Here is a 25,116-nt window from a genome sequence, read left to right on the forward strand (position 1 = left end):
CGAATCTAATGAAACCAGCGTTCATTCGTATGGGACAAAAAAAAACAACATTTTTATTTCAATCACATCAGGCAGTGCTTCATTATTTATCATTCCTCAATAAATAAAAATCTATAGCCTAAATTCAAGATTTAGTAAAACAGACATTCAAGTTGGAGATGATCTAACAGAAAACACGTTAGAAAAACAATCAAAATTGGTCCACAGTGTTCGTTTTAATTGACCCTTGATGTCACTCTCCCGCTCTTTTTTTTTTTTTTTTCCATACGCCAAATGGACACGATCTCTAATGAAGTAGATTGTGATCATTCTGAATCGAGACAGGACTATTGTCTGATATAAACAGTGATATAATACCCTTTGTCGTCTCCTCGGTGAATTGTTCATTGCATAAGGCACAGTGATGCGTCATCAGCACCGAAATCACGAGGTACGTTCTTCCTGTTCAAGTCCAATACAGTTGGTCATTTTCCATTCTTGCAGAAAGCACCTCGTGACGAAAGGCAAGAAAGTCCGTCGTCGGTCTCGTACGAAGACGAGTGGTAGTGAGGTCCTCGCTGGCAGTTGACGCTGGTGCATAGAGAGGGTTTCAAAGAGCCCTGACTGTAATCCCTTAAATAAAATCCCTTCCGGGTAGAATTTCATCACATTTAATGAACGTCATGAACAATCTGTTGAAGACAATAGAACAAGACAGTTGGCGAGAAAGATGAGGACATGTTGTGTCCAGTGTATTTAACAGTCCCACCACACACAAACAAAACGGCCATTTTGCACAGACTACTTCAGTCTGGCTCCTTTCGTTTATCTTTGTTCAGCTTCAGTTCATCCATTTTCTCCTGTAGGAGAGAACTAGGGGCAGATGAACCTCGCACCCTTGCTGGAAGAGTGGCACTCTGGGATGATAAGGCAGGTAACGTTAGTCTCAAGATGTGCATGCTAACCAGTCTCACGTACCAACTTAACTTTGTTTGCTGTGAGGAAAAACAAGACATTGTGTGCTTCATGGCAATACCTTTTCAAGGGGGGGGTGTTGCTTCTGGGAATGAAGACGGTCTTTCCGTTTGGCCACCGGCGTCCAAACTCCTGGGTCCGTCTGAGTGGACCTGTCGGATAGTGTGGCCGCCTCGGCGTCGCTGTCCGATGAAGTTTGGCCCTTGGAGCTTTCGGATCGGTTTCCGTTAGGAAAGACGAATGCTTCCTCTTCAGAACCTGGCCGGAAAACAAAGCATGAAATCAAAATTGAGCATTTTATTCTAAATGATTTATCCTTGCAAAATGGCTAAATTCCCCTCGCTCTTGTAACTTCTCTTCTGCGATGACGTGTTTAGTGACGCAAGGACGGGACGACCTGTCACTCAGCAAACCACAAGCTAGCCTTAAAGGAGTAGTTCGCTTTTAAAACAAACTTTTGCTGATAGTTTACTCACCCCCATGTCATCCAAGATGGTCAATGAGTTGAAAAGAAAATAAGGTTTTTGATGAAAACATTCAGGGATTTTCTCCATATAATGGACTTCAATGGGAACCAAATTGTTCAAGGTGAGAAATGAGTTTCAGTGCAGCTTTAAACGACACCAGACGATGAATAAGGGTCTTATCAAGGACTCCATGAAGATTTGTCCATTTTGATGAACGAGTTTGAACAGGAGAGTCACGAACGCGCATCACAGAACAGAGCAAGGCGAGCATTTGAGCTTATAAAACTAAAACTTTTTTATTTATTTTTGAAATGAGCGATCGTTTCGCTTGATAAGACCCTTATTCATCGTCTGGTGTTTCGTTTAAAGTCCTTTGAAGCTGCTCTGAAACTCTCATTTGGACCTTGAACCGTTTGGTTCCCATTGAAGTCCATTATATGGAGAAAATCCTGGAATGTTTTCATCAAAAACGTTGATTTCTTTTCGACTTCTTGACCATCTTGGATGACATGGGGGTGAGTAAATTATCAGCAAACATTTTTTCAAAAGTGAAAAAGAATTTCTATGGCCCTTAATCCTTGTGTATTAGCTTTGAAGCTATCTGTATGCTAGTGCATTCACAGACATTGACTGAATGTCAATCAGACATTGATTGAATTCACTTTTAGCAGAAATACACATTTCAATTTCAGTCTTACTATTCCAGGAAAACAGATCAAGAATATACTGATGACTCATCCTGCACTACACAAATGTCTTATCAAGCAGTTTCTAAAATTATAACACCCCAATAGTATTTATAACTGACAGCAAGCAGCAAATTAAAGTTCATGGCAATGCAAATAGTTAGTATAGTTCTCGATTTTTAGGCCAGTTTTTCAGAACGCTTCACACAGTGAGCACAACAGCAGTTGCATTGATGCATGTGACACTCTTTGCTAGTGTTATGGAAGAATAATAGCTTTCGTGCATTTTGAATGTGAAATTAACACCGGTGTCTGGTGAAAAAGTGTGGATGTTGTTCATTGGATAGAGGCAGATCTTGAGGTCGAATTTAAGAAAGGGGCGGGGTTTAAGCGGACTAAATTAAGTTTTACATGCGTCACCAGAGAGTCTGTTATTTCACCAAAAATATTAAGACATTTAAAGATAAAACATACACGTGGATGAATCACTCAAAATAAGATTAATACGATGCATTCAGAAAACATCTTGCATTTACATTCCATGTTGACTTTAAAAATAAAGAACTGGCTCTCCGATATACATGTCCTGACCAAACTTCCTGTTTAAATTGGAAATACATCACCATACCTGGTTAATTTTAAAACAGCATACCACTTTTACTATTTTTGACATCTTAAAATACCCATTAAACAGTTTCACGAATAGTAGCATTCTATTGTACTTAAAATATAACGATTCATTATGTAATGTCTTTATACACCACTGAATATTGCATTTCTGTTAACAGGTGTACTGGAATACTTTAAATTCTCATTTGTCAACTATGTTAACATGCAATCTTTTTTTAATAATGACTGGCAAAATATATTAACAAACAATATAATTAACACTCAAATATTTTCTATGCTAGTTTTATGATCACACCACCATGGTCTCTTTCTTCTTGCATAATAATATAATTCTCAAATCAATATTTCATAGGCATTTAACTGATTTATGTGACGGTGCAATCAAAAGGTCATTATTGCAAAGGACCTTACAAATGCCACGATCACCCTGTTGGGGGTTATTTTGCGATATTGACCGGCAGACTTACTGTATACAGTATCATGATTGGCATAAGAAAACTCACTCCAGCTGTTGCCCTTAGTGTGGTGGCCTGAGACGCGGCCTGGGGTGCTGGGACAAGAGCTACTGGTCACCTGGAACCTCTTCATACACTCCATTCCCACCACATCCTTACAGTGCTTATGACAGTTGACTCCACAGTCTGAAAGTAAGAGCAGGGTTATGATAAATGGTGCTGATGGTGTATATAATATTTAAATATAACATATTTTTTGTTGATTGCTATTGGATATTTAATTGTGAAAAAATGTGCATGGTAGTTTCCTCTATTTTCACATTTAGATTACCTTGAATGTCATTAAATAATTAATATGTAGTGTTTTGTTTTGGATTCATTGGATTTATTGGCCATTTGTCATTTATCGGCCATAACATGACATGAATTGTCGTCATATAGGGGTTTGGGCAGAATTGTAACATTGATGAATCCCTAATCACTGTTATGCTCAGGTGTTGTGGGTGGTTGCCAAGACTTTACAGTTGCTATGTTCTTCTTAGATTCATTTTTAGGGCATTCGATATAGGGTTGCTATGATATTCTGTGTCCTCTGGCCAGTTGCAAAAACTGCTTAGACCAGTCTTAACAAGTTTCAAGACTGGTCATCATTTTTTTTTTTTTTTTTTACAAAAAACAGTGACCAACATGAGTACAACATGTTCCTGGAACAACATCATTCCAATCAACCAATCCGATTTCAGGGCCCTGTTTACAGTTTATGTCATAGGCTTAGGTTCTTCTACATCAGATTGATTCATTGGGTAGTGTTATCGTCTATCTATGGGAAACTGGTTGATTTGTATGTTCTAACCTTTGCAGTGGTAGCCTTGCTTGATGACTCCCCATAACTATTGGAGAACAGAGGGAAAACAGTTAGATGAGGTACAAAGACAAGTCAGAGCTTCACTCAGTTTAAACACTCACAAATCCTCCGCAGGCGTCACAGAATGTGGGCCTTTTGTACGTGGTCTCGTGGAAGTTGTGGAGGTTGAAGCCGAGCTTAGCACACACTGACATCCCACGTATGAAATATGAAGTGATTTCCTCTCTACTGATCTCTCCTTCTCTGAAAAATAAAGGACAGCGATTGATTCATTTAATGAATTGCACACAATAAAATCCCATTATATTTAAATACACTCACCTAAAGGATTATTAGGAACACCATACTAATACTATGTTTGACCCCCTTTCACCTTCAGAAGTGCCTTAACTCTACGCGGCATTGATTCAATAAGCATTCTTTAGAAATGTTGGCCCATATTGATAGGATAGCATCTTACAGTTGATGGAGATGCACATCCATGCACGAAGCTCCCGTTCCACCACATCCCAAAGATGCTCTATTGGGTTGAGATCTGGTGACTGTGGCGGCCATTTTAGTACAGTCAACTCATCGTCATGTTCAAGAAACCAATTTGAAATGATTCAAGCTTTGTGACATGGTGCATTATCCTGCTGGAAGTAGCCATCAGAGGATGGGGATATGGTGGTTATACATGGTCAGAAACAATGCTCAGGTAGGCCGTGGCATTTAAACGATGCCCAATTGGCACTAAGGGGCCTAAAGTGTGCCAAGAAAACATCCGCACACCATTACACCACCACCAGCAGCCTGCACAGTGGTAACAAGGCATGATGGATCCATGTTCTCGTTCTGTTTACGCCAAATTCTGAATGTCTCAACAGAAATCGAGACTCATCAGACCAGGCAACATTTTTCCAGTCTTCAACTGTCCAATTTTGGTGAGCTCTTGCAAATTGTCGCCTTAGTGGAGATGAGTGGTACCCAGTGGGGTCTTCTGCTGTTGTAGCCCATCCGCCTCAAGGTTGTGTGTGTTGTGGCTTCACAAATGCTTTGCTGCATAACGAGTGGTTATTTCAGTCAAAGTTGCTCTTCTATCAGCTTGAATCAGTCGGCTCTAATCACTCCAGCATCAACAAGGCATTTTGGCCCACAGGACTGCCGCATACTGGATGTTTTTCCCTTTTCACTCCATTCTTTGTAAACCCTAGAAATGGTTGTGCGTGAAAATCCCAGTAACTGAGCAGATTGTGAAATACTCTGGCACCAACAACCATGCCACGCTCAAAATTGCTTAAATCCCCTTTCTTTCCCATTCTGACATTCAGTTTGGAGTTCAGGAGATTGTCTTGACCAGGACCACACCCCTAAATGCATTGAAGCAACTGCCATGTGATTGGTTGATTAGATAATTGCATTAATGAGAAATTGAACAGGTGTTCCTAATAATCCTTTAGGTGAGTGTGTGTGTGTATATAGTAATTAAGATGAATTGATAAAGTTTTATAATGTTAAAAAAAATATTTCTATTTTCAAATCAATCAAAATATATTAGAATGATTTCCGAAGGATCATGTGACCCTGACGACTGGAGTAATAATGCTGAAAATCCAACTTTGCATCAGTTTTAAATAGTAAATGGATATTTTTTTTAGATAAGTCCTTTCTAAAACACTAAAAAAGCATTGGACAAAAAAAAAGTTAGTTTGACTTCTTGTGTGTTTTGCGTCTATCAGAGTGTGAAAGGCCTCGTACCTATCGCTCTCGTGTGTGCAGAAGGAGAAGGGGAAATTTGCAGCAATCTTCTCAAAGTCCTCCAGAGAAATGTAGCCGTCCATGTTCAAATCATAGTTCTTCATGATGGACTGTAGGGGGCAACGCAATCATTGTTATCTTGAAAGTGAGGGACTGACATCTGAAATCTGTTTGTGACATTTGGTCTTGCATGCTGTTAAGGAAGTGAGAGTGGACGGCCAGGAACCCGTCACACTGTCACAGTAAGGAACTGGCCCTATAAGAGTGGGAATAAGCACGTTTCTCACTTACATCCACCATCTGTTTAACGTGTTTGGAGATGGTTGCGGGATCCAGGCGTGGAGTCAGTCCCGAACCCCACTCTGCAACCACTGGGGGCTTCACCGGAGCTACGGGCTACAAAACAAGTGTGGTTAGAGACCTGACAGTTTTGTTTTGACACTCCAGCGCTCATAAGATCAGCAACGTTGGAAAACGTTATGCGAAGCTGTTTTATTTGTAAAATGCGAATAGGGCAAGAGGCTTTATAGGAAATAATCAAACAAAGTTTGTACGTAACACCACCCACGCAGAAAGCAACAAAGATAGCGATCGCGCGTCTTTCAGCAATGTGTCTTTTTTTGTGGTTTTCTTTGAAGTGTTTGCACAAAGAGGAGTGTGCCAAATCCTGTACCCACACATCTGACGGGATACTCCCTGTCTATAAACAGGTCACATACAAGGTCAGACGATATGACAACACCAGCATAAGTCGTGAATAATCAGCCTGTTGAATATGTCTAATATGTATAATGCATGTCAAAGTTTGTGTATGCAGTCTTTTTAAGATGTTAGAGAACTCAGACTTTCTGAAGAAAATCTACTTCCTTGCAATAATGATACGGTACCGTTGGAGGTTACCAGGGTGTTGCTATGTGGTTGTTCAGGCGCTCTTCAGGGTGTTTCCATGTGGTTCACTGGTTTCTTACTGGGCCATGTCAAAAGAGCACAACTCCAATTCTCTATGATATAAGGGTCCATATATGGCATTTTTCGCCTGATGTTGTTTGCAAAACTCCCAAGAACTTTTAAGATTATTGTGACCCAAAATGAATTTGTAGAAACTTTTTTAAAACTTACGCCATTTGTGACCTTTTTGAGCTCTTTTGCTATTAAAACGTGATTGCAAACTAGTCATTATTAACTGGTGTCAATGACAGTAAGAGTACAATTACCTGTGAACATTTTAATGTATAAATTGCAAAAAAAAATTCAAGACATTCAGATGGATGGATGGATGGATAGATAGATAAACGATAGTAGATGGATAGATAGATAGATAGAGAGAGAGAGATACTGTAGATAGATGGATGGATAGATAGAAGAGAGATAGATGGATAAACAATAGATAGATGATGGATAAACAATAGTAGATGGATAACCAATAGATAGATAGATAGATAGATAGATAGATAGATAGATAGATAGATAGATAGATAGATAGATAGATAGATAGATAGATAGATAGATAGATAGATAGATGATTGATAAACGATAGTAGATGGATAAACGATAGATAGATAGATAGATAGATGGATAGAAGAGATGGATGGATGGATAGAAGATAGATTGATGGATAAATGATAGATACTGTAGATAGAGGATGGATAAACAATAGTAGATGGATAAACGATAGATGGATAGATAGAAGAGAGATAGATGGATAAACAATAGATAGATAGATAGATGATGGATAAACAATAGTAGATGGATAAACGATAGATAGATAGATAGATGATGGATAAACAATAGTAGATGGATAAACGATAGATAGATAGATAGATGATGGATAAACAATAGTAGATGGATAAACGATAGATAGATAGATAGATAGATAGATAGATAGATAGATAGATAGATAGATAGATAGATAGATAGATAGATAGATAGATAGATGGATAGATGGATGGATAGATAGAAGAGAGATAGATGGATAAACAATAGATAGACAGATAGATAGATGGATGGATGGATGGATGGATAGATAGATAGATAGATAGATAGATAGATAGATAGATAGATAGATAGATAGATAGATAGATAGAAGAGAGATAGATAGATAGATAGAAGAGAGATAGAAGAGAGATAGATGGATAAACAATAGATAGATAGATGGATAGATGGATGGATAGATAGATAGATAGATAGATAGATAGATAGATAGATAGATAGATAGATAGATAGATAGATAGATAGATAGATAGATAGATAGATAGATGGATAAACAATAGATAGAAAGACAGATAGATAGATAGATAGATAGATAGATAGATAGATAGATAGATAGATAGATAGATAGATAGATGGATGGATGGATGGATGGATGGATGGATGGATGGATGGATGGATGGATGGATGGATGGATGGATGGATGGATGGATGGATGGATGGATGGATGGATAGATAGATAGATAGATAGATAGATAAACAATACATAGATACAGATAGACTTCTCATAGTAAATGTGTATTCAAATCATTGTATCTATAAATTAATACATTTAAATAATATTTAAGAAATATATCAGGTAATATACCATGTCACTGACATTAATATCTTGTGTTAGGTGTTTGAATCCTGAAGCATGAGCTATCGCCAGATAGCAAGGCAATGTTTATTTTGAGGTCCTCACCTGAATTTTGGGGTTCTTGGGTTCCTTTGCGTAGGAGAGCTCATATATCTCATCCTCCGTGTAACACAAGTCTAGCGAGAGCTGTGGGCAAGGTGGGGCAGAACCGTCACACATGAGAGGACGCCTACTGTTTGCAATCCACATCTCTCAGTATCACACACAAACAGCCGAGCATAACCACAAAGATGAGGGCTGCCCGGCGAGATGTTAAAAATACTCATTTAGGCTTATAAATAGATGCAGGCTCAATAAAGACATGCTTCTAAATAGACACAATTATTCCATGTACTGGTGGGGCCTGGTCAGGTATTTACAACCCACAGCATGCACGAGGCACAACAAACACTTCCGAGAAGAGAGGCTTTCCAGTATAAATGGATTTGTTGTTAATAAATCACTTTCAAACCACCATTTCCTCTGTCTCACCGTTAGCAGGTGCAGCAGGTCTTTGTTGGACTCAAACGGTGGGGTGCAGTCATGGATGGCCAACAAGTCGCTAATGTTGCTGTATAAATGCTGCAGTTTCCCCAAGTTGATCTTATCGTCCTCGAGGTAGTCTGGCAACGCCTCGTTGAGGGAGATCAGATCTTTGAGATGAACGCCTAAGATGGGCACCTTGAATCCAGTGCATTCGCTGTACACCCGCCTGTAGTTCGAATAGTTGCTGTAGGATGACAGCAGCTCGGTGAGCTCGCTGAGAGTCTGGGGAAAAGGGGAAATTGAAGGGTATTGAGCCTTTCTGAGAAGTTAGATCTCATTTAGTGGTTTTATTGATGTCAATAAAGATTGCTTTTTTAATATTAGTTAGTACGTGATTTCTGAGAAACACGGTTGATATCTGAAATCAACCCAAACAAACACACCCCTCCCTTCATTGCTCCGTCCCCAAAATGTACAAACACACAATAAAAGAGTGGATGACTCTTTATCATAGCTGCCAAGCAAAAAAATGTTTCGAAGATGACGAACAAAAAAGAGCTTCAGACAAACAATGACAGTCAAAACTGTCCTGTTCCTAAACCTAACATTACAATAACGTATCTTGGTTCTGTGAAACGTTGCAAAACCCATTTATGGAGCAGAAACAACCAACCTCAGGTCTCTTCAGCGCTGGAAAGCTTTCTCACGGGTCCTGAAGCTCTTGCCTGATCATAATCCTTCTTTTCCCTGTGAGATTTTCTCTTTTGTATTTGTAATGTCTCTCAGCCATCTCTCTTTCTACAGTGTTTCTTCAAAACTCCCTTTTGCTCACTCTCTATCATCCATTATGAGTGGACACGCCCCCTACTGCTGATTGGCCCACTCTCTCCCCTCCCCCATCATGAGGTGACACGCCCCCTAGTGCTTATTGGCACACTCTCCTCCCCCATCATGTGTGGACACGCCCCCTACTGCTGATTGGGTATAAGTGTGTTGTGCTGCTCAGTCCAATTCAATTTCAACAGTGTTTCAGAAACCGCTTACTCCACTTTTGTAATTACATAATTTATTAATCTGTTAATTTCAACACACACTTATACATTTTTTTTTAACATTTCAATTTGTATAAATTAAAGCATAATGTGCACTACCTTTTGAAAGTTTGGATTTCAAAATATTTTTAGTAAAAACACTAACAGTAATATTGTGAAATATTCAATGTAATTTAATTTAAACCATGATTCAGGAACCTTTGATGAACAGAAAGTTCAAAAGAACAGCATTAATTTGAAATAGACATCTTTTGTAATATTATACTGTCACACTGTAAAAAATATTTTCAAGGTTTGTTATCACAACATATTTTCTTTTGTCAAATCAACTTTATAATAATTTATTTAGTTGAGATAACTTATTATTTTGAGTTTCTGATGGTTAAATTAATCTACTTCATTGTATTAACTCACTTTTTCCAGTTCAATCAACTTAAAATTTTAAGGCAACCCACGTTACTTACTTTTTTAAGTTAAACCAACAAAAAAAAAATTACAGTGTAGTAATCACAACATTTTTTCTTTTGTCAAATCAACTTAAATAGTTGATTTAGTTCAGATAACATATAATTTTGAGTTTCTGATGGTTAAATTAATCTCCTTCATTGTATTAACTCACTTTTTCCAGTTCAATCAACTTAAAATTTTAAGGCAACCCACGTTACTCACTTTTTTAAGTTAAACCAACAAAAAAAAATTACAGTGTAGTAATCACAACATTTTTTCTTTTGTCAAATCAACTTAAATAATTTATTTAGTTCAGATAACATATAATTTTGAGTTTCTGATTGTTAAATTAATCTCCTTCATTGTATTAACTCACTTTTTCCAGTTCAATCAACTTAAAATTTTAAGGCAACCAGGTTACTTACTTTTTTAAGTTAAACCATCAATATTTTTTTACAGTGCACTTTTGATTCATTTAATGCTGAATAAAAGTATTCAGAGATTTATAGTACCCTGCTCGCAGAAACAGTTCAATCTAAAGCAACCTGCGCTGTCCTGTACCTTACACAAGGGCAAGATTGCTATTTCAATGGTCCTTCCGAAATAGGACAACAACTAAAACATTTACGTAAGGAGCCCGAATCCTTCAGTAAGACTGGCCCACAAACAACCTGCAATCATTTTTGCACTGAATTTGGAGGGAAACAGATTTCTGTGGATGTGAACTGCATAAAACTGAACAAATATTAAATGATTGACATATGGTGAACTGCGCTAGATCAGGCAATTTGTTAAGCCCTTGTAAAAATAGTTGCGTGTGAGCAAAGAGGATGTGGCTAGCAAACCTAGGGGTCAGACAGACTGACCTTTGTGACATCAGAGGACAGCAGGCTGGCTGTGTCTTTAAGACGAGAGATGGAGCTATGACACAGGCCTCCTATCACCGCCATCAGAGTATTGAAGTTCTGTAGAGCTCTCAGCTTCTGCTCAAACAGGGGTACAGAGGAGAAACATGCAGTGAATCGTAGCGTTACGCTCTCTCGATGCATGGCAACACCGAGCTGCTTACATCCTCTTTCCTGTAAAAAAGCGCTTGAAAGAGACAGTTACGCAACAGTTCTCCCAAATCATTTCCCAATAGAGGAACATCACACTCGAGCGGTATACTTATATCAGATTTCCTCGCAGACACGTCATTTGACGCATTTGCATGTTTTCTAGGTGTTTTCTTTGGGTTGTCTTGTACATACCGGTACGTTTGTGTTTGTGTGGTTAAATACAGGCCAGCACACAAAGCACATATGATGTAATCGTTTCCTCTGAACCAATACATGAAATGCTCAGGCATCCTCAAAGTGAGCTGGCTGATCCTGATAGGTGTCACTCATCAACCGACCGATGATGTTTTAAGTTTTGTAATCCGAAAAGTTTTATGTCTTCATTGTCATGTATGTTGTAAAATGTTTTACGATGAGTCAGACATCTCACGGACAGATATCACAGGCAACCTAAAAAACGAATAGCCGCAGGGTCGGAGATAAACCACATGTTTTGTCATGTTCTCTACAGTACATTTTACGTCAGTGTCTCTCTTGATGGAAAGTTACAGACGTACTGTTTCAGACTACTGAAACATGCATATTTCAACATGTACAATTCTTTCATTTTCAGATCCACAACAGTGACTGCTCACAAAATTGGTTTATCCAATCCAATTCATTTTCTCCAAAGAGTATTTAAAAACAAATACAAAAAAAAAAAAAAAATTTCAAGCCTAAAAGAATCCCAACAGTACAAACTTTGATTAGAAGCAGAAAAAATATACAAAAGAAGTAAAAGATTGTGTATGAATGAATGAACTACAAATTCCATGAAGCACTGGCTTGGATTTAATCAAAACAGCATTGAATATATGAAGAGTTCAGATGCAAAAGCCTCTAAATGCCATTTGAAATTTTCCTCTTTAATGATGATTTTTACTAAACTTGTATATTTAAGTTCAGTAATTTCACTTAAATGGCAATGATAATTACCTATTAATTGTTATTTAGGTGAAATTACTGAACTTAAATATACAAGTTTGATAAAAATCATCATTAAAGAAGAACATTTCAAATGGCATTTAGAGGCTTTTGCATCTGAACTCTTCATATACTGATATGCTGATTATTTAAATTATTAATCATGGGTAATTAATTGTAAGAATAGACTACAGATATTTTATTACAAAATGTCATTGTATACTGTATCTATATTAGTGCTGTTAAATCGATGAATAGCATCTAACATAAAATTTGTATTTATATAATATATGTATATATATAATACATTTTTATAGTTGTAACTTTTCATATTTATTGCTGTAAATGTTTAATCATGTTTTGTGAGGTGACATTGAGTGTCCAGAAAGGCGCCTACATAAATTAAAATACACACACACACATATATATATATATATATATATATATATATATATATATATATATATATTAGGGCTGTCATCACATCCAAAATAAAAGTTTGTGGGTTATTATATATGTGGTGCAGTGCACTGTGTATAATTATTTTATATATATATATATAAATACACACACATGCTTGTATATATTTTATAAAATATTTGGTAACACTTTATTTTACGACCCGCAAACAACTGTGTAAGTACACTGAAATTACGTACACTAATTAAGTACACTAGAAATATACTGTGTAATTAAAACGATCTTTTTTATAACAGTACCTTTCTCTGCAATTACAGTGCAAATAGTGTTGTTTGGTATTGCTACATAGTAAGTAGCGTTTGTTACCCCCTTGTTCTGTGTAGTTACAGGGTAAGTGTAACTCCTGCGGGCTGTAAATTAAAGTGGTGTTTGTTACCCCTTTATTACACAAAACTTAACATATTGTTCCCTTGTACCTACACGGAAGTACACTATAATTACAGAAACGTACACCGTAATTTCAGCGTACTTACACAGTTGTTTGCGGGTCGTAAAATAAAGTGTTACCAAATATTTTCATGTATACAGTGTATATAGATTTATATATAACTCCTATTATATATAAATATAAATATTTTATATATAAATAATATTTTTTCTTAAATATACATGCATGTGTGTGTATTTATGTATATACAAAATAATTATACACAGTGCACCCACATATATTATGTAAACACAAACTTTTATTTTGGATGCGATTAATCGCGATTAATTGTTTGACAGCCCTAATATATATATATATATATATATATATATATATATTATATGTAATGTATGCATGTCTATATAAATATAAAAAATATATATACACACAAGGTATTATATAAACAAACTTTTATGTTGCGATTAATGCGATTAATCAATTGGACAGCACACACACACATGAAGAGTTCAGATGCAAAAGCCTCTAAATGCCATTTGAAATTTTCTTCTTTAATGATGATTTTTATCAAACTTGTATATTTAAGTTCAGTAATTTCACTTAAATAACAATTAATAGGTAATTATCATTGCCATTTAAGTGAAATTACTGAACTTAAATATACAAGTTTGATAAAAATCATCATTAAAGAAGAAAATTTCAAATGGCATTTAGAGGCTTTTGCATCTGAACTCTTCATATAGTTACTAATTAATATTAATAATTTAAATATATATCAAAGTGATCAGATCTTTGTCATCATATCGCTTTCTCTCCAGGATTATGGGTAGTGTATCTTTATTGAGAATTTGGACCTGCTTTTTTTTAAAAAATAAAAAAAATCGAAATAATCGTATATGCCGTCATTCAACAACCTCTGATCCTGTTGTAGGTGTCTTAAAGTGTTTATATTTCATTGCTAAAATTCAATTTCTCAAGAGAAAATGAATGTTACTTGTATTTGGGGAAGCCTACCGTTGCGCTCGACCGAATGTGTGTGTGATTGTATGTAATTACCTGTGCTACATGAATGAACTTGGTGAAGACCTCTGCTCGCTGCTGTGGGGTGTGTCTGTTGAGGATCATGAGCTGGACCCACTGGGAGACTCCGTTGCAGAGCATGACAGAGCGCTCGAGCGCCGGATTATCCCTCACTGACCCGTGAACCACGTAACTGCGGTAGTCCAGGAACTAACGTGACACACAACAACAGTCACAGCTGAATCCAGATGTGACGAGCGCTCATGAATGTGATCGACAAGACATAACGATCCTCTGATATGACCTGGCATGTCCTGGTATGAGTGCAATGGGTGTGATTACGGTTGCTTTATTAGTCAGCGTAAGTCTGTGCCGTCACTTCAGCATTATACTGAGGTTAGACTGTCACACACCAGGCCGTCTCAATTTGCACTAGCTTTCCCTGCAAAATCTGATCAGATGTGAGAGATGCGGTCATAAGCCTTCAGGGTGACTTACTGAGACGTTGCAGAAGTTTTTGAACTCCAAGTAGCTGAGGTGTTCGGCCATCTCATCTGGCTCCATGTGGTCAAACAGCAGCGAGACCTTCCTTTTCTTCACAGAGGGAGAGGGAGTCTGGGAAACATTCACTGGAGGATTACTGGTATAGTGATGGACAGACAGAAACCAAATAGATCGTCACAAATCAGACTGGTGAAGACAAGAAAGTAGTCAGAAACAAACTTGCACTGAAACTAATGACTTATACTGTTCCGAAGCTCGTATTTCTTTCAGCATTATAGTGAAGTTAGCAATGCGACATCATGACTTTTGCGTAAACATACACGCCGTTTTCAAGTCAAGTCGCGTGTTATATATACACATTTATCCGCGTGTATCTGCGTGTATGTCTACGCCATTAATGTCCGAGTGATTCCCCAGATAGCAAACTGACATTGAATCAACGTGGAAATGTGACATCGAAACAACGTTGATCTGACATAGTTTTGCTCATCGAATTAGCGTTGAACCAACGTCAGACACGTCATTCTTTCAAAACTAACGGAAAATCAACTTGAAATCAACGCGTTGTTTCAACGTTATGAAAGCAAACCAATTTTCGATTTTCATTTAGCTTTGAAGAATGCCGCGTCTGACGTTGGTTCAACGTTAATTCGATGAGCAAAATCAACGTTGTTTCAATGTCATGAGAGACGTCGTTTCCACGTTGATTCAATGTCAGTTTGCTGTCTGGGTCGGCATGTATGTACATGCCGTTAAATGTCAGAGAGAAACAAAGCAAAATGTACATCTACACCTTTGATATCTACTGTATATAAAGGCTAGATATCTCGTCCGCGCTGCTGGCCAATGGAGGTCGACGTCAGCACCTGGCGGCCATCTTGTCACAGGCAGCTCGCTCACTGGTAACATTGTTTTAATGGTGCATGTACTTTTTAAATCACCGTAACTTGCTCAATTTTCTCCCGATTTTCAAACGGTCTGGTTTGTTATAAACGGCAGAGATGTAGTTATGATTCTGCATACTTATAAATAATAAGTGTATACAATTTAAATAAATAATCATCCAGAATTATAGCCACGTTAATAACGTTTGTAAGAAACCAAACTGTTTGTAAATCCGTCAAGATTTCAACGAGATAAGAGTATTTCTTACATCAGATACCACAGAGCCCACTAGAAAACCTGTCTGTGACAAGATGGCCGCCGGTGATGACGATAAATACTCCGCCGTGAGACTTCTAGCCTTTATATAGATATCTATGCATCTACAACTGGGGAGTGATATTTTTTTCTTCCTAGGATGGTAGGGGAATACTCATAATTAACGCTATTAACCCCAGTGACGGGTAGGTTTAGGGATGGGGTTGTGGGTAGGTCATATATTTATATATACAGTAATAGCGTTAAGTCAACGGCGTTCATAAACACGCTGAAAAGCGATAATGCGTGTTGATAGCACGCCAAAAATGGAAATACGAATTGGCGTGTCATACATACGCCATTTCATGAGATCAGTCCGAGCAATACTATAAAATTAAGTCTAAAGAAATCAAAACTATCAAACGTTTTTATATATATATATATAACGAGAAACATACATTTACAGTTACTGGCCGACAGATATTCTTTCATGCCTATAAAGCTACTTGAATCTCGCATATACAAACACTCACATGTAAGGTGTATTGAAGAGCTGATAGTGTGAATCGGTTCCTTCAACCCTGACCAGAGCCCAGAGATCTCCCATTGCTTCTTCTAACAGAGGGTCCACCTCAAACATCAGTCGGAACTGATTCATCCACTGCCTGAGACAGACAACGAATCCAATGAAACCTTTCATTCATCAAGTGATTTTTAGGTGCACGCGTGAATGCTGTGGATCCACCAACCTGATGAAGTGGCAGATTTGTGGGCGCCTCTGTCCCCTTTTCTCTGCAGGACAATCCTTATATGTTATAACGAGTCAAGAAAAACGAGACCACAAACACTTACACTCAGTAAAAATAATCCAGGCTAAACTAAAACAGGGCAGCTCTTGTTTCTTTGTCAGTGGGATTAAGACAATTCTATGAGTGATGGACGGGGGAAAATAATGGCAGTGGTGCTTGAAGGAGGATATAGAGAAAGTAGCTTATGGGCGAAGATGTGTGATGGTACGACCCAGTTATGCATCATCAGGGTCATATGGACAAGCTGGGTCCCTCTGATCAGTTTCCCCTCCGAGTCTACAAAACAAAATGTTTAGAATTAGATACAAGATGGGTTTGAGCCCACCTCCCAAGCCTAAGTCTATATTGTCCTCTCTATACATAGGTTGGATTTCGCCTTCAATATGAAACCCCTGTTTATTTTAATGTCTTCTATCTTATAAAAGTCTTCTTCTCAATATACCACGTGATTTTAGGAATCATACATCCTTAGCAGAAATGGTTTCAGGACGAGTTAAAGGGATAGTTCACCCAAAAATGGAAATTCTGTCAGTAATGTTGTTCCAACCCCGGAAGATTTTTGTTCATCTTCAGAACACAAATTAAGATATGATTAAATCTGATAGGCTTCATAAGGGATTGAAACTGGCCGGCCCAAAAGTTATGAAAGACATCGTTAAAATAGTCAGATTGAACACAGTGGCTCAATCTTAAAGGAGCTGTATGTAAGAAATTTATTTCAAATAATAAAAAAATGGCCCTGATATGTCACTAGACATTAAGAAATCATGTATACTTAATGCGTTTTTCGAGCGACGAGAATACTTTTTGTGCGCAAAAACTAACAAAACTAACATTTTAAATGAACGAATCTTTTTTTGAGTCATTTCGTACGTTGAATGAACCAAATGACATGAAAAAAGATTTGTTCATTTTGATGAACGAGTCACGAACGCGCATCACAGAACAGAGCAAGGCGAGCATTTGTGCTTATAAAACGTAAACTTTTTTATTTATTTTTGAAATGCGCGATCGTTTCACTAGATAAGACCCTTATTCATCGTCTGGTGTCGTTTAAAGCCTAACCGTTTGCGAGACACTGAAGCAGTTTCTTTATACCTATAGATCCAACAGACGCGACGTTACCTTTCGATGCAAACCTTTTGATACCTTTCGAAGTAGTTTAGAACATAAATCTCGGACCCATCGTCTTCTCCCTAATCTAATTTCTTTTGCTCTACAAACGTCATCTGGTATAATGAAACGATTGGTTATGAGCTACGTACAGGCGCATTTGATAGACATTCGTAGCACCCAATAAACGGCTCTGGGCATTCGTAAACCGCGTCTCAAATACGAGAAAATGACCATGTGGTTCCTAGACTACGTCTCAGTGTCAGCCAGGCTAGTCTAAAGGTAAAAAAGTGGGAAATAAACATGAAATATTTAGTATCAACCAATACTGATGAATCTAAAAATCTCAAATATTGTCCAATATCAGATTTGGTACAAATATGTAGTGGATCGCTAGTTTAATACTTACTTAGGGTAAAAAAAAAAGTGCAAAGTGTATTATAAAAAGGGGGATGATGAAAAAAAAACACTGAGGGAGAGGGGGAGAGGCATCTAAAGATAGAGAGAGCAAGAGAGAGGGCAGGCCTGCGAAACTGAGGCGCACAATCAGGCTTTGTCTCATTAGCATAGAGCGACAAACACATTCCCAGGCCTTGAATGCTAGTAAAGCAAAAGATTTCCCTCTGTTTCTCTTTTTCTCTCTCCCTCTCTCTTTGACAAGAGCAGCTGTCCCTCTGTCCCTCAAACTACTCGGCAGACTTACATAATCTGGCTGGCACACGGATACTGGGAATGATGGGCACATGAGGCCAGAGACAGGGCTGGAAACCCCAGAAAAGTGGGATATGACTTTCTGTTCTGATAAGTGACTAGCCACTCAGCATTTTTACTAGCCACAATTTTGACACAAATACCAGGGGGAAAACTGCCATATAGATATTTTTTTATATTATCTCATTATTTGTCAGCAGGTATATTAGGCTGCTGTCACTTTAAGATAGGACGCATGGATTAGTGTTACACATGTTTTTTTTTTTTTTCAACTCTTTACGTTCACTTAAAACATAACTGACTGTGTTTACATGAATACTCGCCAAGACTGGCATTTTGACATCATTTTGTGTGTATTTGACTGTTTAAGCGCAATAAGCAGCGAAAAGGAACTCTTTTAGTACTGAGAGGCAGCTTTATTTGGTGTGAGCACAAAATCAGAGATGAGAGAGCAAGAAAGCGCAGTTGAAATCGGGTATTCAGTGAAAAATTAGTTTTGGAAGCGTTTCAGATATATAATGCATTGAAAAAATCTGTATTTTTTGACAAAAGTACATTGGACTTAGTTTATTATTTCAGATGCCTTTTTAAAAGAGCACAATTGAAAAATTTACGTATATAATATATATAAATTTCAACCCGGTTGTTAATGTGAAGCACTTGATGTAACTACTTTAACTACTCGGAAGTCATCATTTGGTCATGTTTTCTTCATGAAAACATCAGGACAAGCAACCTGTTGAATGCAAATGGCTGTCATCTAGGGTGAGGCTGACACTGACAGGCAGATACAGGTGAGTCGAACACTGACCGAAGCAGTGGAGGCAGCGGACGATGAGTTCGTCCAGGCTGGCAGAGCGGAAAGAGTGAGCCGGTGGACTCTGAAGAACCCGGCTGATCTCCTGAGGACTCGGGCAAGTCATTCTCCTCTGAACTGGTCTCCTGGTCTTCACGGCACAGGATTTCCTGGTGCTGCAAAAACGTGAAAGAAAAAAAAGGTATATTCAGACAACCAATGCTGATCAACAGTACAAATGGCATATGTTTACAGAACAGACATAGTTTTAGCCGCCCGTCAAACCACAGAAGTTTCACAGTATCACATCGGTCACTTGTCTTTACTGGCATTCAGATCTTTTGTTTAAAATCATGAAATATGTTGTTGATGTTGAACACTTTATTTGGTTCCCTAATGCTGCATTGAAAACCACAGCAATGATGATGGCACTTTTTTCCCCAATAATGGCTGTGTATCATGGATTAGATGTGATCTGGTTGTGAGAAATGTTGTGTTAAGTGTTCTGCTTTGCTTAGACATTAGCACATACACCTAAAGAAACTGCACAGCCACCGAAAGGCCCTGGCCTATACTTAATTTTCTGCATTCCTGTCAGTCTTGTGAGCCTTTCAAAGTATAATCCTTAGGCTGTGAGAGTGGAAAACACGTCTGGCGCCTGCCTGTGCACTATCTAGTGGACTTTGTTTTCAAGCCCTCAAATCATTCGCACATGCACTGTTGGATGCAGACAGTCTGCGCAGTCACAAAAATGCGCAGACTACCATTGTGGAATGTGGACAGCTGTATGCTTTGGGCTTAAAGACATAGTTCAGCCAAAAAATTTAATTATCCCATACTTTTCTTGCCCTCAAGCCATCCTAGGTGTATGCTTTCTAGTGCTGACTTTCTTCATTCAGCAAAACACAATCAGAGTTATATTTAAAAACAATCCTTGCTTTTATTAGGTTTATAATGGGAGTGAATGGTTAGGAAGCCAGATTATAGTTTATACAAAATATAAATATTTTTCTTACAGAAGGCATTTATTAACCCCCTGGAAAAATCATAGAGACTTGATGCATGTGATCTTTTGACTTCAAACACCTAGCAACCACTTAGAATCTCCCTAGCAACCTGTCTAAACTCCCCATCAACCATCCAGAACTCCTTAGCAACCACTTAAAAAAGCACTAGCAACCAGTCAAAACTCTCCAGCAACTACTGAAAGGGGATAATTCTACACATTTCGCTGTGCCCCAAAGTTTGAATTTATATTACGTGAAGACGTGTGACCGATAGAAGATTGATACGCCATACCATGACCTTGAATAAAAGAATGCAAATTTTAAATCTATGCAGAACGCCGTATAAACCACATAATAACCTAGCAACCAGCCAAAATACCCCACTACCTACTTAGAAACGCCCTAGAAACCACACCGAACACTAAAGCAAACACTTAGAAATGCCCTAGCAACCAGCAACCACTGGCTACAACAAACACTTGAATAAACCACTTAGAAATGTCCGAGCAACTACAAAACACATTACAAAACACCACTTAGAAACACCCCATAACAACTCAGCCATCCAGAAATGCCATAGCAACACTTATAATTATCCTAGTGAATAAATGGGCAACTGGGGTGGGCATTGACACAAATTTCAAGATTCAATTCACAAACTTGCGATTCGATTCTATTTGATTCGATATCGATTCATTGGGGCCTATCATATCAGGTAAGATGGCAAACTGAAGATGATAAGTAGAAATACAATGATTATACAATACAGTGGATATATTTATCAAAATGCTCCTGTCTACGTTCATTGGAGGACTTTACTTTCCATGAGATTATTAGCTACAAGCAGTGTGATGTTATTCCGCGATCGAAACACTGATTGAGCACTTACATGAGACATGGTACGGATTTCAGTAAGTTGTAGCTAGGCTACTGTTTCTTTCAAATATCTTCTAAATCGTGTTTATTTATAACGGAAGAGATTATCATTCACGTGCGCTTCGTGAAGGCGACATGTTGCGCCACAATAAAGAGCGCCAAAACGGTATTATTTCTTAATTCATAGATATGACAAAATGTGAAAGCTGAGATGATGTTTCATATCAGAAGTAACGTTTGACGATTTAATTGATGGGATGTATGTTAAAGTTGTTTATTCATCAACGGAAAACAGACTGAAAGATCGACTTTTGCTTTTGAACCCTCTCTTAGGCCTCTTCTGTCAGATTTTTTTTTACAGTCAGAAACATTTTACGTTTTGAATTTTTAACATCGCTTCACACTTGGTGAGTTGTGTCAGTATTATGTGAACACACACAAAATGATTCAGATATGCTAATATATCTTTAAAAAAATAATATTTTTTTCAATAAATGCAATATTTCAAATTCATTTTAATGTTGTTTTTATTAAAATGTTATAAATATTGCATAGTATTATAAAATCCCCTCAAAATTCCAAATAATAATCCAATAAATATTTTTGAACGAAATATATTACATTGATTTTCCTAAAGAAAAAGGGCACAGAGGGGAATTGATATCAGTTCTTCAAAATGGGAATTGAGATTTTTTTTTTTTTACCCAGCCCTACTAGAAACCATCTTAACACCTTTGCAGTGAGTTTTGCACAGAGCAAGCAACACTCTTCATAAAATATAAATATCTAGTGACCAGTGACTTAAATTGTTCAGATGAAAACCTGCAACCTACACTAACACATTGTTTTATGTCTCCGAAAGCCTTTCACCATGAGCAATGGGTTCCACTTGAAGTCTGCTGCACAGGCCTGTGTACATGTGTGACTGTTTGCGCTCTGCAAGCCCTACCGGTAGATCAAGTAAGTTGATGTTTACAGTATATGTAAGATTGTGTGTTGATATCTGCTGCCCTATACAGTAGATGTCACTATTCAGGTCGTCAATGTCACAGGAAGAGAGACAATTAGAAAGAGTAGATAAGCATCTCTGTCTTCTGCTTTGCTCTTTCTTTTATCAGTCACACAAAGAAAACAACAACATTGTACATCAGTCTAACAGTCTGTAAAATTCACATCTGCTGCTAAATGTGTAAGTTAGTAATATGTCCTTGTTGGACTTGGACATCGAATTGTGTCTCTGACAGCATCAGCAAGAATCACTGTGGTCTGTGACGGCAGTGTCATGAACAGGAAGCTGGTTCGAGACTGCAGAGAAGTAGCGATGAGTTCTTAGAACGTCCAAACAAACCCCTCCCAAACGCTCTCTCTCCCTTCCTCCTGAACCAATGTCCAGTTCAACTCACTCGTTTTCAATTCTCTCTGCACACGTACACACTGACCTTCTCATTTCATTAAGCAAACCAAGTCTAACCATTGAGATCAGGGCTAGGCGAACACACACTCAAGCCAAGATACGGTTAAAGTTTGTAGACCAGGAAGATATTTTGGCCTTCCTATCTATACCTTCATAAAATACACCTCATATTTCCTTCTCTTACTTTTTTTTTCTATTTCTGACAGGCCAGATATTAGACAGGACTGCATAATGCAAATTCACCATCACATTTTCACCTCTCTTGCTTGCTTATTTGCATCAACCTGCTCTACGGCTGATGACAATACACAATACACACTCTGCAGACACACACATAGATACAGACTCACACATACAGTAAACAAATGAGGGAAAATGCACTTGGTTAATGTAAATTTGTAAACAAGTCTATGCAAATGTATATGCAGTGTGGAATCACCTGGGATCTGGTGATACAATGTTGTATCCATATTTGGTGTTATTATAAAAAAAGTTTAAATTTAAATCTAAAAGAAAGCCCTGTGATTTTATAATTACGACTATATGTAAGAGTTGCGATTTCAATCTGATCTTATATTGCTATTTAACTCTCTCCCCGCCATTGACAGAATTTTCTGTCATTTATGATAACGCTTCCCCACCATTGACGATAATTTACGTGTTTTCATTGTTATACGGTAGGGGGCGCTATTTCACATTTTCCGATAGAGTACTAAATCTCTGGATCAGAACGCAGGAGAAGGAGCAGAAACAAGGGAAACCGAAACTAGGACTGCATATGCAATGCTTGCTTAGCATTTGAAATATCAATTACGTTGATCCAGTCAGATCATGTTATTATGGAAATATTTGTGCATTCGAATGCTTAGGTAAGATTATGTAAAAATTATAACAGCCGCTTGTCTGTACCGTCTTGACTTCTGCTCGCTTTCATCTCTTTCGCTTTTATTCTTGTGGACTGACTCGCTCGTTAAGCCAATCAGAGTTCTCTCTCGGCCCATAAAAACCAGAACACACCGAAAAAACGTAGCCGACTGACGCTCGAAAGTTGTCCGATGGGCGACCATCGGCTTGGCGTGTCCTGGCCTTTAGTGTGTGGGGTAGCATTGTGTACAGTAAGTCCATTACACTGACCTTCAGCTATCCCTGTCTTGCGAAATTTTTGACGGGCAAAAAAAGGTCCATTCCCATTAGCATAGCGACGTATAAAGCACTTCTCACACAGAAGTCAGAACTTTCAAGTCAAGCGGATTTCTAGTGGTCAGCACTTGAGCGAAATGGCTCTGGAAAACCTTTCGCCCTCTCATGAAACTCCAGAAAGCACTGCTCGAGTGCTTGCTCTCCTTCTAAATCGGCTGTTTCTTCGCATGTCTCTTAGGTGGCGAGGGCTAGAGCATCTTTGAGCCATTCAATACGATTCAAACACTTAAGTAAGCTTACTGTTAAAATCAGATACTCTTAAAGCTACACTGTGTAACTCTTTTAGTTTATTCTTAGCTAAAAACACTTAGTTCTGTCAAAAATACAGTATATGTGCTTATTAATGTATATTTACTTCGTTCAAGTAATAAAGTATTCTCGTGAGTGTATAATATGCCATTGAAAATATATACGGGTAAGGGTTTCTAATGTCGGTCGCCATGTTCCCCCTCCATCTTGAAAGTACATTAGCCAAAGAGGGACATACCCGTTAATTCAAGCTCCGCCTTTCACGTTTACGTTTGAGTTAACACTCATGGACGAGGTCGAACTGGAAGCCATGTTAATCTTGGACTACATTGGCCACCGTAGGAGTTAAAACGAAATCGGAATTGATGGTCATATACCTTTTCACCACTAGATGGGGTAAAAATCACACAATGTAGCTTTAAAGGGGTCATACAATGCGATTTTTATACAAATTACTATGATTCTTTAGGGAAGTGGTCTCAAACTCATGTGGCCCCCTACTTGACAGTAAAGTTTAATGTTAGTGCGGATTATCCCGTTTTTTTTTTTTATCTGTTATGGGCTACCATAGATAGTCTTGTGACAGCTTACGGTGGGTTTGTTGTCAATAGTTGTGAATTGACAATAGCTGTTGTCAGACAACCGCAATGTACAAACATACTGCGCCTGGAAAAAATGGGCACGTCACTTCAATTATGAGCGCGCTTGCCGCACGCCTACATTTGAAATAACGCAATCGCTACTACTCCAGCGTATCAACAATGATGACAGCTCGCTCAGGGCATGTCTGTGTTGAAACGCTGCTGTCAATCAGCAATCGTGGGAGGGGCTTCCAACCGTGTGAAGTCACACGGTCAGACGGCTTAATTTGAGAAATTCGATTTGCCAGAAAGCACGGATTCCTATTGAAATGACTTGATTTCGCTTGTGAAAATTCGCAAGCAACAGTAAATGTGAACGCAACTTAAGTTTGGATAAATAATTGGACCTCTGTTAATCTAATGGTA

General features: G+C 38.0%; 1 protein-coding gene across 3 annotated transcripts in view; it reads right to left on the minus strand.

Moving 5' to 3' along the window:
• Positions 1-28: 28 nt before the first annotated feature.
• Positions 29-25,116, minus strand: part of rasgrp4 (RAS guanyl releasing protein 4) — a 27,868-nt gene continuing 2,780 nt past the window's right edge. For 2 of the 3 annotated variants that reach the window (XM_089116524.1, XM_089116525.1), the window contains exons 2-17: positions 19,379-19,539; positions 16,910-17,019; positions 16,684-16,742; positions 16,468-16,599; positions 14,789-14,930; positions 14,327-14,500; positions 11,251-11,367; positions 8,892-9,167; positions 8,466-8,546; positions 6,086-6,190; positions 5,795-5,904; positions 4,159-4,300; positions 4,046-4,082; positions 3,241-3,378; positions 1,016-1,212; positions 29-896 (exon numbers count right to left, since the gene is read on the minus strand). In XM_089116524.1, coding sequence (XP_088972650.1) covers positions 786-896; positions 1,016-1,212; positions 3,241-3,378; positions 4,046-4,082; positions 4,159-4,300; positions 5,795-5,904; positions 6,086-6,190; positions 8,466-8,546; positions 8,892-9,167; positions 11,251-11,367; positions 14,327-14,500; positions 14,789-14,930; positions 16,468-16,599; positions 16,684-16,742; positions 16,910-17,019; positions 19,379-19,539 — 2,092 coding nt within the window. In that variant the 3' untranslated portion in view covers positions 29-785. The remainder of the gene's footprint in view (positions 897-1,015; positions 1,213-3,240; positions 3,379-4,045; positions 4,083-4,158; positions 4,301-5,794; positions 5,905-6,085; positions 6,191-8,465; positions 8,547-8,891; positions 9,168-11,250; positions 11,368-14,326; positions 14,501-14,788; positions 14,931-16,467; positions 16,600-16,683; positions 16,743-16,909; positions 17,020-19,378; positions 19,540-25,116) is intronic. The other variant, XM_089116526.1, reaches the window with a different exon arrangement.

This window comes from Pimephales promelas, chromosome 10, assembly GCF_988280905.1.
Source record: "Pimephales promelas chromosome 10, fPimPro1.hap1.1, whole genome shotgun sequence".
NCBI lineage: Eukaryota > Metazoa > Chordata > Actinopteri > Cypriniformes > Leuciscidae > Pimephales > Pimephales promelas.